The following is an 18,719-nucleotide window of genomic DNA, read 5'->3' on the forward strand; positions in this document are numbered from 1 at the left end:
CAGTGTGAATGACATAAGACAGCTTATTACCAAGTGACGCCACAATTTTTTATTTTCTTTTTTCCCCTTCATTGTCTTTACAAGCTGTTTTGAAGGACATTGCTTCTGGCTGTATTTATATTTTCAATTTATTGTTGGCATGCATAGTGTTTATTTTCTTATTTATCTGATCCTTTGGCAGGTTCTCTGCAGCGATTACTCTCTCACATCCAAGGTGACAGATACAAGTAACAGAGCGTCAGAGAACAACCCAATGCAGAAGTGAATAAATGTGCCGGACAGCATGACCTCTGCATTAGGGAAGGGGCCTGCACTTGTTGTGGAGAGAGACAATACAAGACATCATAACTGTACTTGTTATAAGGATGGACATGACTATAAGGGTCCTTTTCCACTGTGAATCGCAAAATGCAAACACATGCAATTGCAATTTTTTTTATCATGCAATCACGCATTTGTATATTTAACATTCAGTGCAATCATTTGCAATTTAAATTTACAATGACTTCTACTGCGATTAGCAAATTAAATACATTTTGTGATTTTGATTTTATGGAAAAGGGCCCTAATTGTTGTAAGGGGGTAAATTGTTTCAAGGAGGGCCATACTGTACTTGTTACATTGGGGTCCTGGCTGTACTTGTAATAAGGAGAGGCATTTTGGCAACATATGGAATAGGGATATAAAGGGGACATTGTGGCATGAGTTATAGGGACATGAATGTACTTATGAGGGATTAAATTATAGCACATTTTATAGGGAGGCCTGGTTTCATTTGTTATACAGGTAAAATGACTTCACTTGTTATAAAGGGGGACATTTTGATATAAAAGGCATATAGCTGTACATTTTAGATGGGGTGGAGGGGGCTTTATTACGTAACTATAATTTATTATAGAAGGGAAATGGCTGCACTTGTTGATTGAGAGAGCACGGATCACGTGACCGCCCCTTTAAATTCAGGATTCAGATAGAGAGACACGCCTCCTGAAGAAGCCGGCAGAGTCCGGCGAAATCGATCGAGGACGCCGTCCTCCACCATGAGGTCTTCCCCTCCATGCCTCCATGCTGCCTAAACCAGGTGTTGCATCCTTCTCTCCACACCTCCATCACTAGAGACTCGGCTAGTCTTTCCAGGCTCCGTCATAGCAGGCCAACATCAAGGCCCCAGACCGGTGGATACAGTAAGAGCCCTGAGGGCACCTCAACTGCACATGCGGCCTGCATAGTGACATTGATAATATTGCCATGCACCTTGTCTGCTTGTTTTGCTTTGTGAATTGGCTAGCACTGGATGTGCCTTGCTGCTGCTTCAACTTGATACATGCTGCTACTTGATGTGTTTGTTTGCCAAAAGTTCCTTAGGAATCACACTGCATGTGCTATGCTATGCTATAACACAGGACTGCACTCTGCCATATCAACATACTATACTGAGGTGACTTGCTAGCCTGATGGGACGCTGAGTACTCCATTTTGTTTCATTGGATGATCATGTGCACAATATAGGAGGCTATATGATATGAAGAAATCATTATGTACTGGATGAATGTTCTGGAATCCATTTTTCAAATGAACTTCCTATGATATCCATAAATCTCTGCTTGTGAGGGATTCGGCAACATTTTTTCATAACAAGGTTTTGATCTATTTTTGCAGGGCTGCGCAGCCATTAACACGTGTGCACACGATCCAGAGATACATCTATGTTCAGGAGGGGGAGAGTATAGGGGACGCCTGGGTGGGTATATGCATGGATGGGGTGGGGGATGGGCTATATGGTGGGATTTTTATCTTGCAGTTTTTAATAATGAGCATATGTTTGAATAAAGTTTTGTATTTTTGAATAAGACTGATTTGTATTCAATCAGGTCTCACTCCTCCTTTACTCTATCTCATAGTTTAAACTGAATGGGATATGGAGGCTGCTATATTTATTTCCTTTTAAATAATGCAGATTTCCTGGCTGTCCTACTGATCTTCTACCTCTAATACTTTTAGCCATAGACCCTGAACAGGCATGCTGATCAGGCATGTCTCTGAAGTCAGACTGGATTAGCCACATGCTTGCTTCAGGTGTGTGATTAACGAACTATTGCAGCCCAACAGATCAGCAGTACTGCCAGGCAACTGATATTGTTTAAAAAGAAATAGATATGGCAGCCTCCATATCTCTCAACTTCAGATGTGCTTTAAATAATCTGCTAGGGTACAGGGTCAGAACAAAATACCTAAACTAGCAAAGCTAATTCTAAACAGCACAGAACAGGGTTATGTGGGGACAACAACAGGTGCTCTTGCTGGCTAATTGAGAGATTTTTCTTCATGCTGCACTCCATGAATTGTTCCAGGGGAGCACAGGAGGGAGGCCCCTGTGGAGGAAGGAAGAAATCTGGGCCTCCCTACTGCTTTTGGTACGCTATGAGCGGTTCTCTGCTTTTTTGAGGTGATTTTTACCAGCCTGAAGTCCAGTCAAGTAGATGCTGTGTATCTGGTGAGCATTGTATACATGGCCGGATTTCTGGCAAGGCCACAAAGGCCATGGCCTAGTGGCACCAGGAAAGCAAGGGGCGGACTGTGGGAAGCAGGGAGGCAGTAGCAGTTAGCCTGCTGAACATTCATCCTGCTACACAGAGTTTTTCACATAGCGGTGGGCGGATACCAACAGCCGGATCAGGCACTCGGGGGATGACGGGGCAGCAAACAGGCACTACAGTGATCTCTGAGCCGCCTGTCACTCACCAAATGTGCCACCTGCTAATGAGCTTACAACCGAATCCATGCCATCATGTCCCTAACTGTGCTCAGAGGAGCCTACAATCTAATCGCTGCCGTGAGGGGAGAAGGGGTAGGGAAGCTTAGGATGCTGTTGGTCTGGAGGCAGCTGGTGATAGTCGGCCTTGAGCGGCAAAGAGTACAAATCCGGCCTTGATTGCACATATAAGGGGGGTGCATGGTTTGCTCACCCTCACAATCACAGCTCACAGAAAGGTTCTGCAATATTGAAAGTCAAGGTGGTTGGTGCGGGCAATTAGGTTATATGTTAATACACTATCCTGAGCCTTTTTATTGCAGGTGTATAGGATGGATATTGGAAGAGTGCTGCATTTACTAAAGCCACTACTTGCTGCGCAGCAGAGGGTCTATGTTTGAACGGGGAGTTACGCCAGTGGATGTTGTAGTCTATTCAAAACAAGAGGAAAATTTTGGCTTTAAAGTGGACCTGAACTCTTGCACAGGACAGAAGGCAAACCTAGAGAAATGCACCATGTAATTTGATCTCTCAACTGTGTCAGATGTCTGCCTTGGCAGAGCAGCTAATTTTTAAGCACATTATGTTAACCCTATGCCTGCGTCTATGAAAGCAGGATGTAGACACACTGCAGGATTTGTATCAGCTGTAACAAAGAAATGATTTTTCTTCAAAGGTTATTATGCTGTTGCTTACCTTTCAGAGCAGAAAGGAAGTTCTGAGTTCAGGTCCGCTTTAAGTGCTGATTTATCTGAAAACGGTATAATCAGAGCCCTGGCTTGCAGAGGGTTGGCAGTGTTTACTGCAGCTGTCCAGCGATATCCTTCTCGGAGGAGGTGAGGTTTATGCTGATTTGGTGATTATTTGGCCATTGCAGCTCTTTACAGTATAATAAAGCCTCACTGACCCATAGTGCAGAACATTGCATCCTCAGTGTCACAACTGCCAACTGGCCAGGGATCCCTTTATGTCTCCAGAGATGTAGCAGATATATTGTATCCCAATGACATCGCAGTGCATCGCCGATGTAGCGCAACATTTTCTGCATTTAAAATTCGGACAGGAAGTTTTGGATTGCCGAAAATGTGCATAAAAATGCCCATTTTGCATGAAAATTTAAGTTAATTAGATGGATTTCAAGTAAAGTAACTTCATTGGTATACACAGAAAAATCGCAATGGGTAATTTCGAATATATATGTGAATGTAAAAATCACAAAAAACAGACATGGAAGTTCATATGAAAAAGAATACAGGCCTGCGCAGTGCAAGTGGCGCTCGTACACAGGGGGAGCATGAGCCCACGCAATCTTCGTCATTATACTCAAGGAAAGTTTAGAGGGTCGCAGCACAGGAAGGAGTACGAAGATGCAGGAAGAGTCAGGACCATTCACAGGTTGCACCCTACTGAGGTCATTAACTAAGTTTTTTTTTAATTCTGACTTCAGTTTTACTTTAATTGCTATACTCTAAATGTATAGGTTACATATTTTCCAATATTACACTGCAGGAAAAGTAGTGATATTGGCACAAATGACCAGTGTAGTTTGAACAGTGAAGATTGTCTTCTTTGTGGTAGGTAGCCTCTGGACCCCTCAGAAGTACCCCCTGGGGCAGTGATTTGCTAACTTGGCTCTCCAGTCCCACAATGCATTTGCCTTTATGAATCATGACTGTGGCTGTCAGACTCCCTCAATGCATTGTGGGACTTGTAGTTCCTTAACAGCTGGAGAGCCAAGTTTGCAGATCACTGCCCTGGGGTATGCATACCACAGATTGGGACCTAGGACTTATAGCACTCATGGACGATTAACGATAAACAATTCTTCACCACCCACACAGCAGAAGTTTGGATCAGCAAACCAAATGTCTCTCGAATGGTCTATTTAACCACATATATACCAGCAGTCTCTAGCCCTTTAAGGACCAGAGACCACTGGTACCAAAGAACGGCGCCTCCCATTGAATCGCCACACATACCCGCTGCTCCTCCCTCCCCGCAGGCAGTCCTCTCTGCCGTCTCTGTGATGGCAGAGCTGTGTGAGCAGCTCAGGAGCCGCTTTCATTGGGATTGGCTTACAGTTATGACAGGGTCAGGAGCCAATGAAATTGGCTCTTGACCGGCTCATACCGCTCTGCCATCAAATAGACTGCAGGGTGAGTGATCTGCTGCGGGGAGAGAGTGTCGCGAATGGCGGTAGCAGCGAGAATGCTTGGTGGGATGATTACTCTACGGCCTGGCATCGGTAAGGGGATCAAAACAGGGCGTAGATTTCAATCAGAGCAGTCGGAAAGTAGTTAACCACTAGCTGTGTAATTGTTCCATGATTTACTTGCCCCAATTTTTGCCTCCTGGGTGATACCAATGACCATGTAAGGAAAATGATTTACTCATCAGTACTGCTATTACCTGGGTTTCGTAATCTCAGATGCAGGAGGCAAAGTGTAATAAGCCACACACCCATGTAGCAAATTACAACAGCCATGTTGGCTCTATTTCAAGAAGAGGAGAGTTTAATTTGCCTTCTTAAAACAGAAGGTATTTGCGATAATTCAACTATGCGATAATGCAACTATGGTTTCCCACAATGCCTCACTACTGATTATGAAAATTATCTCTGTCAGAGGCGCTTCACTTGCTAATACCGAATTTCTGTTGTCCCCTCCTTGTTGCCTGATGGGGCGGGCATTGCCTGCGAAACGTGTTGCATCTTTGGGGTACTATATATAATAAGTATGTTTATAATTATTTAGACAGTCTTTCGTGTCTGCTTTTGGGAGGTAAGTCCACCGCTTCCTCCAAGCAAATTTTAAAGGTTTTATCCACTTTTATACTGCTGGTGCCTCTGTTCTCCTACTTCTATTGTAAATAGACTTTTAGTATACCCCACAGCATGGCGCTTGCCAACACTGCACCTAATGCCAGCTAAATGTGCAGATATCTCCCCATCTCCAGACTTATTCATTTCATGCATTCCTATTCTGTTTCCCTGCACACCAGTGTAAGTTTGGCTTGCTACAAAAAAGAATTCAGAAGTATTCCCAGTGCACATTTTTATAAACCCCAGGTGAGAAAAAAAAACATAGCAACATCCTGGCAAGGCCGTCAATCCTAAGGAGAAGGCCAGGAACAGGATGACAGCATACGTCTTCCAAGACCAATCAACTGGAAACCGCCAGGCTTACAGCCCGCATTTCAGCTAGCCCAAATGAATTCCCTGACAATCCGCCGCCCAGGGCCAGCTGTTTCCTCTCTTCTCTGTGATACAGACAGTCATAAAGAGACTTCTCAGACGATACAGGAGATAAAACTTTATTCCTGCGGATGGATGCTGAGCGACGCTAAAATAAGAAGTCCCCCAATTACCATCAAGCTAAGTGACAGGGATTTATGCTATCATAGCTACCGCTTCAACTGCCAAACCTGCCCTTATAAGCTGCTTATTTTTATCTTGTCATTACATTTTTTGGGGAGGATGGCGGGGACGACGACAGCACCGTGACGATTTTTCTCCTAAAATACCCTAAGGCAGAGCAGGCTGCTGTCAGTCAAACCCCATGTAATTAAAGGCTCTAAATAAAGATTATTATGTCGGCTGTTGCTTATACAAGTATCCAAAGAAGGTCCACACACCACTTTAACAGGAACTTTTTACTGCTTCATCTCCATATACACAGTTGATCGTAAAAAACGATGATAGTTTCAGGGCTACAGGTAACTGTGCCTTGACAAAGGGAACCCTGCAGTGGCCACAAAAGGATCGTCGGTTTTATGATCAATTGTGTATATATGGTGATGGAGCAGTAAAAAGTTCCTTTCAAAGTGGTGTGCGGACCGTCTTTGGATACTGTATGAACTTTGGCAACTTGGTCTTCGTCCTGCACCCACCACCTCTGCTGGATATTGGTGTGCGATCTTTGGGATTACGGCTGTTGCTTATACACATCAAAGCCAGGAAAGGCACAGACATTCAAATATTCTGAATTGGGTATAGAGAAAAGGGGTTTAGGGCCCTCTCTCACTAGCTGTGATTAAATTCAAAAAGCGGATTTTGCCAATTGCAACAGCACCATTACCTCACTTTTCACTAGTGAGATTAATTTTTGCCCAAATCACAATCACCTGCCGCCTGCGTGATTTTTTGTGCGATCACGCTCTGTTATTATTATTATTTATTGTATTTATAAAGCGCCAACATATTACGCAACGCTGATGTTCTTGATGCCTTCACTGTGCAATCCAGGCGAGTGGAAATTGCAGGTTGTGCAATTGCAAGGCAGTGCGATTGCGCTTGCAATTGCACTTCCTAGTGGAAAAGGGCCCTTATAATGAAGACTGGAGAACAGTAAGCTGTAGCAAAATTTGCAGTATTCACCTGGATCATATCAGAACATAGCGGAGTTGCTGAAAATTTCAAAAATTAGCAGTCATATCACTGACGTCACAGGTAGCATATGCAGAAAAAAACATTGTTTCAGCAGTGTTGCACACCACACACACATTATATTTACTTTCCTTCCAGGGTAGGCAAATAAACAGAGAAAATTAATACATAATAAAAAAAAAAAAAAAAAAACAGCAGCAGAAGGGGACAAATTTGCATCAGTGTTGTTTGGTAAGGCTTTGTGTTTTGCTCCTGTGTGGAGAAAACACATCTCACCTGGATGTTGTCGAATGAGGACTTACTGGTCACATCATATAGCAGCAGCAGAGCTGAAAAGAGACAAACAAAGAGATTTAGTTTCATACGCGTGTCGGGTGTGTTCGCCTTATTCCATTACCTTCCTGTCTGAACCTCCCTTGCCTCACTGCATTCGGCACATTTTTCATTTATGAAATAAATATAGCTTAAAGGGCACCTGCCACTTATAAACATTATAAATCATATTTATTGGGTCAAGTCAATATTTGGTCCAGGGAAAAGTATAGCGTTCCTATGCTTAAAGGGATTTCCTACCTTTAGTGGATTAATCCCTAAGCTACCCAATTCTGTGGGGTACCTCTAGCTAACTATACTGGGGGACACCTTTGGCTACCTATACTGTGGGTAACCTCAGGCTAATTATTCTGTGGGCTTCCTCTGGCTGACTATACTGGAGGGCTACTTCTGGATACCTATACTGGGGGACACCTCTGGCTAACTACACTGGGAGGCTACCTATTGATATCTATACTGGGGTGCTACCTCTGGCGACCTATACTGGGGGACACCTCTGGATAACTACACTGGGAGTCTACCTCTGGCTACCTATACTGGGGGACTCCTCTGGATAACTACACTGGGAGTCTACCTCTGGCTACCTATACCGGGGTGCTACCTCTGGCTACCTATACTGGGGTGCTACCTCTGGCTACCTATACTAGGGGACACCTCTGGATAACTACACTGGGAGGCTGCCTTTGGCTACATATACTGGGGTGCTACCTCTTGCTACCTATACTGGGGTGCTACCTCTGGCTACCTATACTCTGGTGCTACCCCTTGATACCTATACTGGGGGACACCTCTGGATAGCTACACTGGGAGGCTACCTCTGGCTACCTATACTGGGGTGCTACCTCTGGCTACCTATACTCTGGTGCTACCTCTCGCTACCTATACTGGGGTGCTACCTCTGGCTACCTATATTCTGGTGCTACCTCTGGATACCTATACTGGGGGACACCTCTGGATAGCTACACTGGGAGGCTACCTCTGGCTACCTATACTGGGAGGCTACCTCTGGCTACCTATACTGGGGTACTACCTCTGGATACCTATACTGGGAGACCCCTCTGGATACCTATACTGGGAGGCTGCCTCTGGGGTGCTACCTATAGTCAGGGACAATTCTAGCTACCTATACTGAGGGGAAACTTCTGGCTACCTATACTGGGGGGACACTTACTAGCTACCTATACTGAGGGGAAACTTCTGGCTACCTATACTGGGGGGGGGGGGGGGGGGGGGGACAACTCCTCTGGCTTTAACAAAAGATACCTACAAAACGTGAATTATTACTGAAGAAAAAGTTAGGATACTCATCTTAGTTTTCAGGCAGTCCTTGGTGGATTTACTGGTGTGTTTTGAGCCAGGGAAGCAGTTTGATTAGAGGGGCACTGGGCCTCAGTGGCCAGATCTCTACACCAAGAGAACATCCTTGGTAGCAGGTCAAATATCATGTTTTGACTTGCTTTGAAGCACAGATAACTACACTTATTCACAATTAGATTTATGCTGACACCTTCCATACATACATCCAACTACATTAGGAAGATTATAGTTTTGCCTTAATATATAGATTTTATAATGATAACACTAGCACAACATAAAGATGACTTTACAATCTTTTAATGAACACATAACTGACTATGGCTCTTATTGGCCTGCAGCTTTGCTTTATAGTTGACATCAGTAGCTGAGTAAAAAAACACTTGGAGTCAGCACGAGTTTGTCACGAGCCAGAAATCTGCTCTTTCACTGACATCAATGGAAATTCTGTTCAGATATACGTTGCCAACTGTTATTTTTTCACATGGCCTGGCTCCCGGAGGCTCTCCTGCCGTGATGTAGCCTATCAGTTCTTTATGAGCTGGGACATGATTACAGACAAATTAGGTCTATAGTGACTATATCTTGCCAGTAACTGGCCAATGTGAACTCATTTTGACATTAAAGGACCATTATCGCACAAAAATGTAAAATTAAAATCCATGTGTACTCATACTTAATAAGAATTTCTTATACAGTAAGATGCAAAGGATCTATACAGAGATGTCGGCCAGCTTGCCTACTCGTTTGCACACCATTTTGGCAGTTGGACTAAGCAACTGGCATTCAGTAAGTGCTTGAGGCCAGTTCCAGACTGCGGATTGGCAGCAGCAGGGGCCGCAGTGCACCGCCAAACACAGGCCTTTGGGAATTACCCCATTAGTATGCGGTACTCCCCATCTGGCAGCCGGGCCGAGCAGGGACTGACGTTCACTTACTGTGGCCAATGTGATTACGTGCACCAAAGCGCAAAAAATACGCTTCCGCAAACGCATAAAACCTCCGGCGAATTTTCAAACTGACACATGTCACCATAGATTTACATGACTTCCAGTCCGTCGCATGTCGACGCAGAACCGCGCAGTAACGAAGATCTGTCCGTGAGTTGGGGATGTAGCAAAAATATCACTTACATTACATAGCGCCATAACCGCGGCAGTTTGAAAGTCCCCATAGACTTGTATTGCCCTGCGGTGGGATGCGGTAATATTACTGCACCGCACCGCCCCAGTGTGAAACGGCCCTGAGAAAATAAAGAAACTTTGAGAAACCCCTATAAGGACATGAAATAGTCCAAAACCTGTCAGATCTGTGAGTGACAGCAACATTGGAACAGAGTAATTTATAGTACATTTTATTCTTGAACCAATTTACATTGTATATGAATGCCCACTCCTGTATTTTATTTTCCCAGCTTTTCCTGCTAGTGGCCCTTTAACAAGTGGCTGATGGACGATTGTGTACGTTTGACTGTGGACAGCTTCAGCATGCAGCCATAGCATGTCACATCATATTGGTTAGCCCCTATAGACTTCTTCACTACAACAGCTTCAGATGTGCTGAATTATGGTAATTATTATTATTATGTAGTATTTATATAGTGCTGGCATCTTCCGCAGCGCTGTTCAGAGTATATTGTCTTGTCACTTAACTGTCCCTCAGAAGGGCTCACAATCTAATCCCTACTATAGTCTATGCATAGTGTAGTGTATGTATCGTAGTCTGGGGCCAATTTAGGGGGAAGCTTATTAACTTATCTGTATGTTTTTGGGACGTGGGAGGAAACCAGAATGCCCGGAGAAAACCCACACAGACATGGGAGAACATACAAACTCACTGCAGAAGTTCCACCCTCTCCCTGTAGAGTACAGCTTGTAATGCCATGGCTGGTGCACAATACTACTCCTTAGGGCAGAGATGAATTAAGATGTATTGGGGCCCTAGGCAAGGTACTAGATTTGGCACCCTCTTGTGGTCCTTTTAGTAGCCTGAAGTGGAGGTCAGAGAGGGTGGCAGGTGGACCCCATGACACACATTAGACCCCCGGCACCTGCCTGGAATGCCTGGTGGATGATCTTGCTCTGCCTTAGGGGCATAACTACAAATCATGGGGTCTATCAGCAAAACTTTGATCCCCCCCCCCCATGTTCACACCCACTCTCTTGCCTCTTCTTGGTGACCCTGACAGTCTGGGGGCCCATCTTGCAAGGATTATAAACAAGTGTGGCCATCTTGATCTTCCCAACCATAACAAGCGCAGCCACAAGCACACTGAACTTTTATCACACCCTGAGGCACTCACCATGCGCATCTCTGTAGTATGCATGAGTAACGCTGCGGAACCTCTCCTGCCCCGCCGTGTCCCAGATCTGAGGAGGAGGAGGGAAAAGGGTAATATTAATAAACACAATGCTAGAAGGATACGTAAAAAGTGCTGAACTCCATACACAGAAAATGACCCATAAAGCTTTCACTGTGGCTAGGTTGAAACCAAATGCCGTATTATGAAATATAACTGCTTTCATTAAATTCTTTAATTGCACTATGAAAAAAAAATGTTTTATTTAAACTGTGTGCAGATAACCCCCTTGTGAAGAGAGCAGAGCCTGCTTACCAACCCCAGATCCACCCAGCAACACCCACACTGGTGGACTGAAACTGCAGTTGGGAAGGGAATTATACCACGCAACAGAAGTCTGAATGGGGGGCACATTTTACAATCTGCTAGACACTCCTTTAGCACTCCAATACCGTGGTTTGAAAAAGCTGGTCACAGGCCCAGTATTTTGGGACTAAAAACAGGCATTTGAGCTGTATTAAATTTGACAAACAAGTGCTAAATATCATGTGCAAGGAGTAGGAGAGCAGATATGCATATATTCTTGGAAACTACCCACATACTTTACAAGACCTAGTTTAAAGTGGACCTTTTACTATGACTGTTCCAACACTTTATTTTCATCCAACGCAGCAATAGCTGACTACTTCATTAAAGTGAAGGTCCAGGGAAATATAAAAACAAAAATCTACTTACCTGGGTCTTTCTCCTGCCCCTGGCAGCTATCCTGTGCCCTCGATGCAGCTCCGTTGGCTCCCAGTCCCTTCCGGTGCAGATGCCGACCTCACCAGGTCGGCATTTACTGCGCTCCAGCATGCGGCTCACGGAGTCGCACTGACATCATCTGGACTGGGTCTGTACTGTGCAGGCGCATAACTACTGTCTGCGCAGTACAGTTGGGATGACGTCAGCACGATTACGTGAGCAGCACGTTGTAGCGCAAGTGGGCCTCTGGTACCAAAAAGGGACCCCGGGCTACCAGCGGGGAGCAAAGCTGCGGCGAGGGAACAGAACGGCTGCCAGGGGCTGGAGAAAGCCCCAGGTAAGTAAATTTTAGTTTTTTTATTTCCCTGGACCTTCACTTTAAGCAGCAGAGAAATATTGTGGCAGCTCTGGAAGGCAATATACTATGGCTGGCACTGCACTACTTCTCTCTTCACCGCTCCTCTCTGAGATAGGCTGCCTCAGTGGCACAGGTAGAAGCAGAGTACCCCTCAGGCCACACTATGAGGCTCCTCCCACCCGCAAATGAAACTGTCACGATCTGTTCCTGCTGGTGAAGTTTGTGAACTGTATGGACTTCCTCTGTTCACCAGCAGATGTCCCCTCTCATTTCAAGAACATTTTACATTCCTCCTGAAGTTCCCTCTGCCCACCAGCAGAGGTCTCTGTATTCAAGAACTGTGTCTCTGCAGCCTTGGAAGAGGTCACATGACCATCCTGCAGCGTATATAAGTCCAGCTACAACAGAACACTGTTGCTAGTTCATTGATGTGGATAGCCCAAGAGCCTGTGTTCTGGTCACTGCTCCTGTTACCTGTTTCCTGATCCCTGTCACCTGATTGTTTGACTCCCTGGTGTATGATATTGGCTTGCTTGACTATTCTATTGTTTATCGATTGTATTTGCTTGACTTCCTGGTATCTGATCTCAGCTTGTATGACGTTCCAATTGCCTGCGGGATTATGTACTATGCCTGAATGTATATTATTGTATATATTAGTTAGCTAGCTCAGTTTAGACAGGGTCCGGGGTTCACTGTGTGCACACTGTATATATTATATTTGGGTTGTTGTATGTCTGATTGCAAGACATTTGCCTACAATCGTATTGCCAGTTGTTTGCAGTCGTATTGCTATTTTGTAAAGTTACTTAAATACGCTTGTATGTATGTTCATACGCCAATTGCATTTTCACCTGTATATATCTGGCACTTGGTAAATAAACCTTTAGGGCCCTTCAGACTGCACGCGTTTCCAGCCGCGTTTTGGAAACGCGTGCAGGAGGCCGACACGCACGACATCAGACAGTGCATAGAGTGCACTGTCTGATGTTCACACTGCATGCGTTCCGAACCTGTGCGGTCCGGGAACGCATGCTGCACGCAGATTTTACAAAAACGCGTGGCTGTCCCATTCTGTTTTCAGCGATGGGATCAGCCACGCAACGCACACAAACGCGGATGGCGTGCGTTCGTACGCGTTGTGGTCCGCACATGTTCTGCACGCATTGCCATCCGCATTTGTGATGTGAACCAGCCCTTACTTTATTTCACCTTATCCCTGGTTTGGTCTTCAGTATTTCTACATTAAGTGACATTCTGCATTCAGTGCAAATCTGCATGCACTGCACGTTACAGAAACAATCTCTTAGCAGTCTTTGCAAAGGCAGAGAACTGCCACGGCAGTTTTTTTCAGAAAGGGGTGTGGCCAACCAACCAAACCTGGATTTTCTAGCATAATGAGGACCCAAACCAAACTTTTTTTTTTAATTCAAAAAATTTAGTTGCACCACTCTGACGCATACAAAGATAAATAAACACTCCTTCAAGCCTATGAGCATTTCAGTGCATGCTTTCCACCCTTCTCTTTTCATAACTAGGGTTATACAGGTAGCAGCCATTACTACTGAGCTTAGTAGGAGGTTTTAGATCATGGGTGTGTTTATCAGCTACCCTCCCTCACAGGGGCATCGTCTATGTAAAATCTCACACAAGCTGAAATCACCTCCCCTGTGACATCATCAGTAGCAGCTTGTGTTTTGTTTTTGTTTTTTATCTCCTCCACCAGTTTGCTGGAAAAATCCCGGCAATATGAAAGGAAGGGAGGGGTTCCTCCAATAAATGTAAAATATTTTATATTTGTCATCATGCAGCTGAAAAAAGGCTGCTATTTATCATCATTTAGAAAATATATTTCATTTCTGAAATCTTGTATTTTTAATTTGGGTCCACTTTAAGTGATTAGTTTTTAGACATGTCCTCCTGCTACTCTGTTATAACTTGTGTCAACTGTGCTGATAGTGTGGGTTTTAGGTATTAACACATCAGAGGTCCGATTTAATAAAAACTGTTACTGTCATCAAATATATGATTAGTGATGTTGCTCAAAGCCCATCTACTGGCAAAAACAAAAATCCAGGAGGGTATAAAAATGTGATACTGGCCTTCTCAGGAAGGTGCCCTCTGGGCCCCATTCTTCCTCTCCTCAGTTTCCATGTCTATTCCCTGTAATGTCCTTCCTCCCACATATTTAAGTCAAAGCAATGGTAAGATTGTAGAGACCGTAATCAGAGCCAATTCTTTACCTTACTCTTATGCCGAGTACCCAAAAAGAAAAGAAAAGCTGCCATCTTGTAATACACAACCAAAGGACCTTCACTGCTGTGACAGTGTGCCAAATAGAAGAAACCAGATGAATGGAGAAGAAAATGGCTGTTGGCCGAAGGGAGCTTTCCTTATGGTGCCCATACATGGTACAATTTTTTTCATCCAATTTTACCATTTCTATGTAGTCTAAGGGTAAATAAAATTAATATACTGAAAGGATAATTTAGGCAGTTGATCAGCCTCCAAAATAGCAGCCTACATTCTGTGCACTGCGGTACCAATTTAGGACAAGCACTCTGGGCTGCTTAAACATCTCCTATGCACCCTCTCCTGCTGTGTTTGGTATAGCCTAAGCATCAGGTGTTAGCAGGGTTCACTGAACACTATTAACCACCCTGGCGTTCTGATTAAATCGCCAGGGTGGCTGCGGGAGGGTTTTTTTTAAATAAAAAAAAAACTATTTCATGCAGCCAACTGAAAGTTGGCTGCATGAAAGCCCACTAGAGGGCGCTCCGGAGGCGATCTTCCGATCGCCTCCGGCGCCCAGAATAAACAAGGAAGGCCGCAATGAGCGGCCTTCCTTGTTTTGCTTATATCGTCGCCATAGCGACGAGCGGAGTGACGTCATCGACGTCAGCCGACGTCAGCCGCCTCCGATCCAGCCCTTAGCGCTGGCCGGAACTTTTTGTTCCGGCTACGCTGGGCTCAGGCGGCTGGGGGGACCCTCTTTCGCCGCTGCTCGCGGCGAATCGCCGCAGAGCGGCGGCGATCAGGCAGCACACGCGGCTGGCAAAGTGCCGGCTGCGTGTGCTGCTTTTTATTTCATTAAAATCGGCCCAGCAGGGCCTGAGCGGCAGCCGCTGGCGGTGTTGGACGAGCTGAGCTCGTCCAGACCGCTCAGCTGGTTAAGCAGCGGTCGCAGTGGACACTGATGTTCCCACAGTACAGAGGAAAGTAGCTACGTTCTATTCCATTGCTTTCCACTTCACCCAGAGATATTGGTCACACAGCTGCTGTTCTACTTAATAGAGTTCAATGATTCCTGCAAACACCAGCCATTGAGACTGCATCAAACGCAAATCCACCTAGGAGAGTCAAAGGCACACTTATGTTTAGGCACATTTCTCTTAATGAGGCACTGTATTGTAGTAGAATGCAGTACATTAACATATTCAGGATACCCACTTTTGCAATTTTCCTGGTTTTACAATTAGAAACATTTCCTATATATATATTTTGCTATGTATTGGTATGTAGCCCTGCCCTGCTAGTGATGTTGAGCCTAGGCTGTTTACCTATGCGGAATTCATTCAGAGCATTCTGGGAGACCAGGTATATTTTCTTCTGGCTTTAGCACTATCCGTAAACAAACACGCAATTTTTTTGTGGCAATTAAGGAATAAAACTAAATGCAGTCTATGGCTGCAGCCTCTCTTATGGTCAGAATACTCTGTGATATGGGTTCACTGTACATTTGGATGATCTGTTGGCTGAAGCTCTAAAGGTGACCATATGACCATACATCTAGCTATTTTGCAGCCTGATTGATGGATGCTAACCGATGAACATGATGGAACCCCCAGTTGGCATGGATTCTCTTACAATTTGATAACATTATTGAATCGGAAAGGTTGACAGGACTGCAATATTGAGTACCATGTGAACAAGCCTGAAAGCTACTGAAATAATAATTTGTGGTCAGATGAGACAAACTATAACTCTTGCATAAAAAAACCAGGGCTGTGGAGTCGGTCCAAAAATCCACCAACTCCGACTCCTCAGTTTAGGATTCCACCGACTCCGACTCTTCGACTCCGACTCCTCTAATTTGCATATTACAATTTTGTTGATTAAAAGTATGTAACATGAAATTCGTCTCTTAACTGCCAACGCTTAGGAATTTTACAAGACAACTGAAGTGAGAAGAATATGTAGACTACTATATTTATTCCCTTTAGACTAAAACTAGTCCTTGGTAAGAGTACTTGTAAAAGGTAGAGACTGGAACAAAGAACATCAGGCCCTAGGCAATGTAAGTGTGGGTACATGTAAGAATGATGTGCAGGTACTCTGCAGGGGAATGAGGAGATTCTTCCTCTATTACACATTCTTCATGCACAATCTGAACAAGGTTTATGGGTGACAGACAACACCTCTGTGTTCAATGTGCACAGCATTCTCAGTGGATTCCCTGCAGCTCTGTGGAGAGTGCATATGTAGAGTATAGTACTACTGTGTAACAAAGTAAACCTGAGACAGATGAAATTAAAGTTTTATACATACCTGGGGCTTCCTCCAGCCACCTTCAGGATAATCAGTCCCTCGTTGTCCTCCTCCATCACCTGGATCTTCTGCTATGAGTCCAGGTACTTGAGCCAGTCGGGCGTAGTGCGCATGCACACACTCCGCCGCCAGGAGCATACTACACTTGTGCAGCACTATTGCGCAGGTGCAGAATGTTCCTGGCTGTGGGAGCGGCATGCGGCCGGACTGCGCTGACTGGCTGAATTACTTAAACTCATATCAGAAGATCCGGGTGGTGGACAGCGAGGGACTGAATAGCCTGAAGGGGGCTGGAGGAAGCCTCAGGTATGTATAACACTTTACTTTTCATCCGTCTCAGGTACCCTTTAATTTGTAGTCACCAAACCAAATTTTAACAACATATCAAATTATTTGATTTCATCAGCAAAGGGAGTGCATACATTTGCATAAATCAGCATCAGTGCAGAATTATTTCCATCGCATTGACCATCTCTATTAGTGACACAGCTACACATCAGGCTTTATTCTTACAGCATAGATGTTATTTAGTATATATAAGAGATTCCTGTGTACACATCATATATACAGTCACAATCAGATGTGTATATCTAACCTAAAAATACGGGGACTGCTTTATTGAAGCAGCACAAGTAACTAATTTTGATTGGTTTATTTCATTTTTGTGGACTAAGCACAGCTAAAACTGTATATATACTGTATATATACATTAGTTTTAATGACTATTATCTGAGAAATAGAACATTTTATCATATTTTCTATTTTAATTACAGTTACAAATTCATTAGGAGTCAGAGTCGGTGCATTTTTTCCCGACTCCGACTCCAGGCACCCAAAATTGCCCGACTCTACGACTCCGACTCCACGACTCCGACTCCGACTCCACAGCCCTGAAAAAAACCTTATGTTTGGTGAATGTAACCTGCTCCAGGACATTGTGCCAACTGCACCGCTGGAGGGACTCGAGTGCTGGAGGGACTCGTATGATACCGTGGGCACAGGATGACTCCAAAGAGATGCCAGAAGCCCCAGGTAAGTTAAACTGAATTTTTTATTTCACTTAAGTACTGTAACCCTTTAAGAAGGCACATTTATATTTAGCCTAAAATTTAATTAATTAGTGTTAGGCCCCTTTCACACAACAAAATTTACATGATTTAGGTTTTTGAAAATTTGCATTTGCAACACATCTACTGCAAGTCAATTGCATTGCATTTGACTTGCATTGTTGGGCGATTTGTCAGGTGCAAATTTTCTGCAGAACAAATTCAGCCAGCATGTATGCTTTGTCACTACATACATGTGATTCTCATGCGAATACAAGCCAATGGGAATTGCACATTTTTGCATTAGCAATGTGAAAAAGCATGTGAATTTGAAGTACGTTAGATACCATTTCATGTGGATTAACTAAGACTAACTAATTAAGATATAGGAAGTGTTTCTGATGCTGAAACCAGGATAATTAACCTAAAATTGTGTTTCCTGAATAATGTAGTGCATTCAAATTGACGTCATTACAGTGTCTCTTTAAACCGGTTTGGTTGGTGTGTATCCTACAATTATTATACATACAGTGCTGGGTTAGGGGGGTGTCCATGTCAAATTTGCACTGGGTTCCATGGCTCTTTTGCTATGTTCTGAGGTTACTGTATGGAACATTTGGGTATTGCCTAAGGACCACTTACTGATAAGGTAAGATAGGTAGTTTTTTTTTCTTTTCTTACAAATAGTCAATGACCTAGTTTAAATGTTCATTCCACTTGGCATTTTTGTTTCTCTCGTTTTTATTGTTTACTGCTCTTGCCTGTCTTTGAGCTATTTAAGTCTTTCAAATGTAAATGATGAAAAAGTAAATGTACTTACCTGAAGCTTGACTTTCACGCCATCCACATTCAACACTTTGTTCTGAAACAGAAGAAAAGAAAAACACTTAGCATGAGCACATGAGAACACACTGTGCTAGCGCAGCATCTACATCCATCCA

General features: G+C 44.1%; 1 protein-coding gene and 1 long non-coding RNA gene across 7 annotated transcripts in view; one reads left to right on the forward strand and one right to left on the reverse strand.

Annotated features, from left to right (window-relative positions):
- LOC137524457 (uncharacterized) overlaps window positions 1-10,302 on the forward strand; it is a 211,825-nt gene extending 201,523 nt beyond the window's left edge. Inside the window, exon 3 of the long non-coding RNA XR_011022700.1 lies at window positions 10,198-10,302. This is a non-coding gene — a long non-coding RNA (uncharacterized lncRNA). The remainder of the gene's footprint in view (window positions 1-10,197) is intronic.
- The window catches only part of RAB26 (RAB26, member RAS oncogene family), a 704,373-nt gene that overhangs the window by 282,474 nt on the left and 403,180 nt on the right, over window positions 1-18,719 (reverse strand). For all 6 annotated transcript variants that reach the window (XM_068244332.1, XM_068244331.1, XM_068244330.1 and 3 more), the window contains 3 exons: window positions 18,599-18,640; window positions 11,086-11,152; window positions 7,413-7,465 (listed from right to left, as the gene is read on the reverse strand). In XM_068244332.1, the coding sequence (XP_068100433.1) occupies window positions 7,413-7,465; window positions 11,086-11,152; window positions 18,599-18,640 (162 nt within the window). The remainder of the gene's footprint in view (window positions 1-7,412; window positions 7,466-11,085; window positions 11,153-18,598; window positions 18,641-18,719) is intronic.

This window comes from Hyperolius riggenbachi, chromosome 7 (genome assembly GCF_040937935.1).
Source record: "Hyperolius riggenbachi isolate aHypRig1 chromosome 7, aHypRig1.pri, whole genome shotgun sequence".
Taxonomy (NCBI): Eukaryota; Metazoa; Chordata; class Amphibia; order Anura; family Hyperoliidae; genus Hyperolius; species Hyperolius riggenbachi.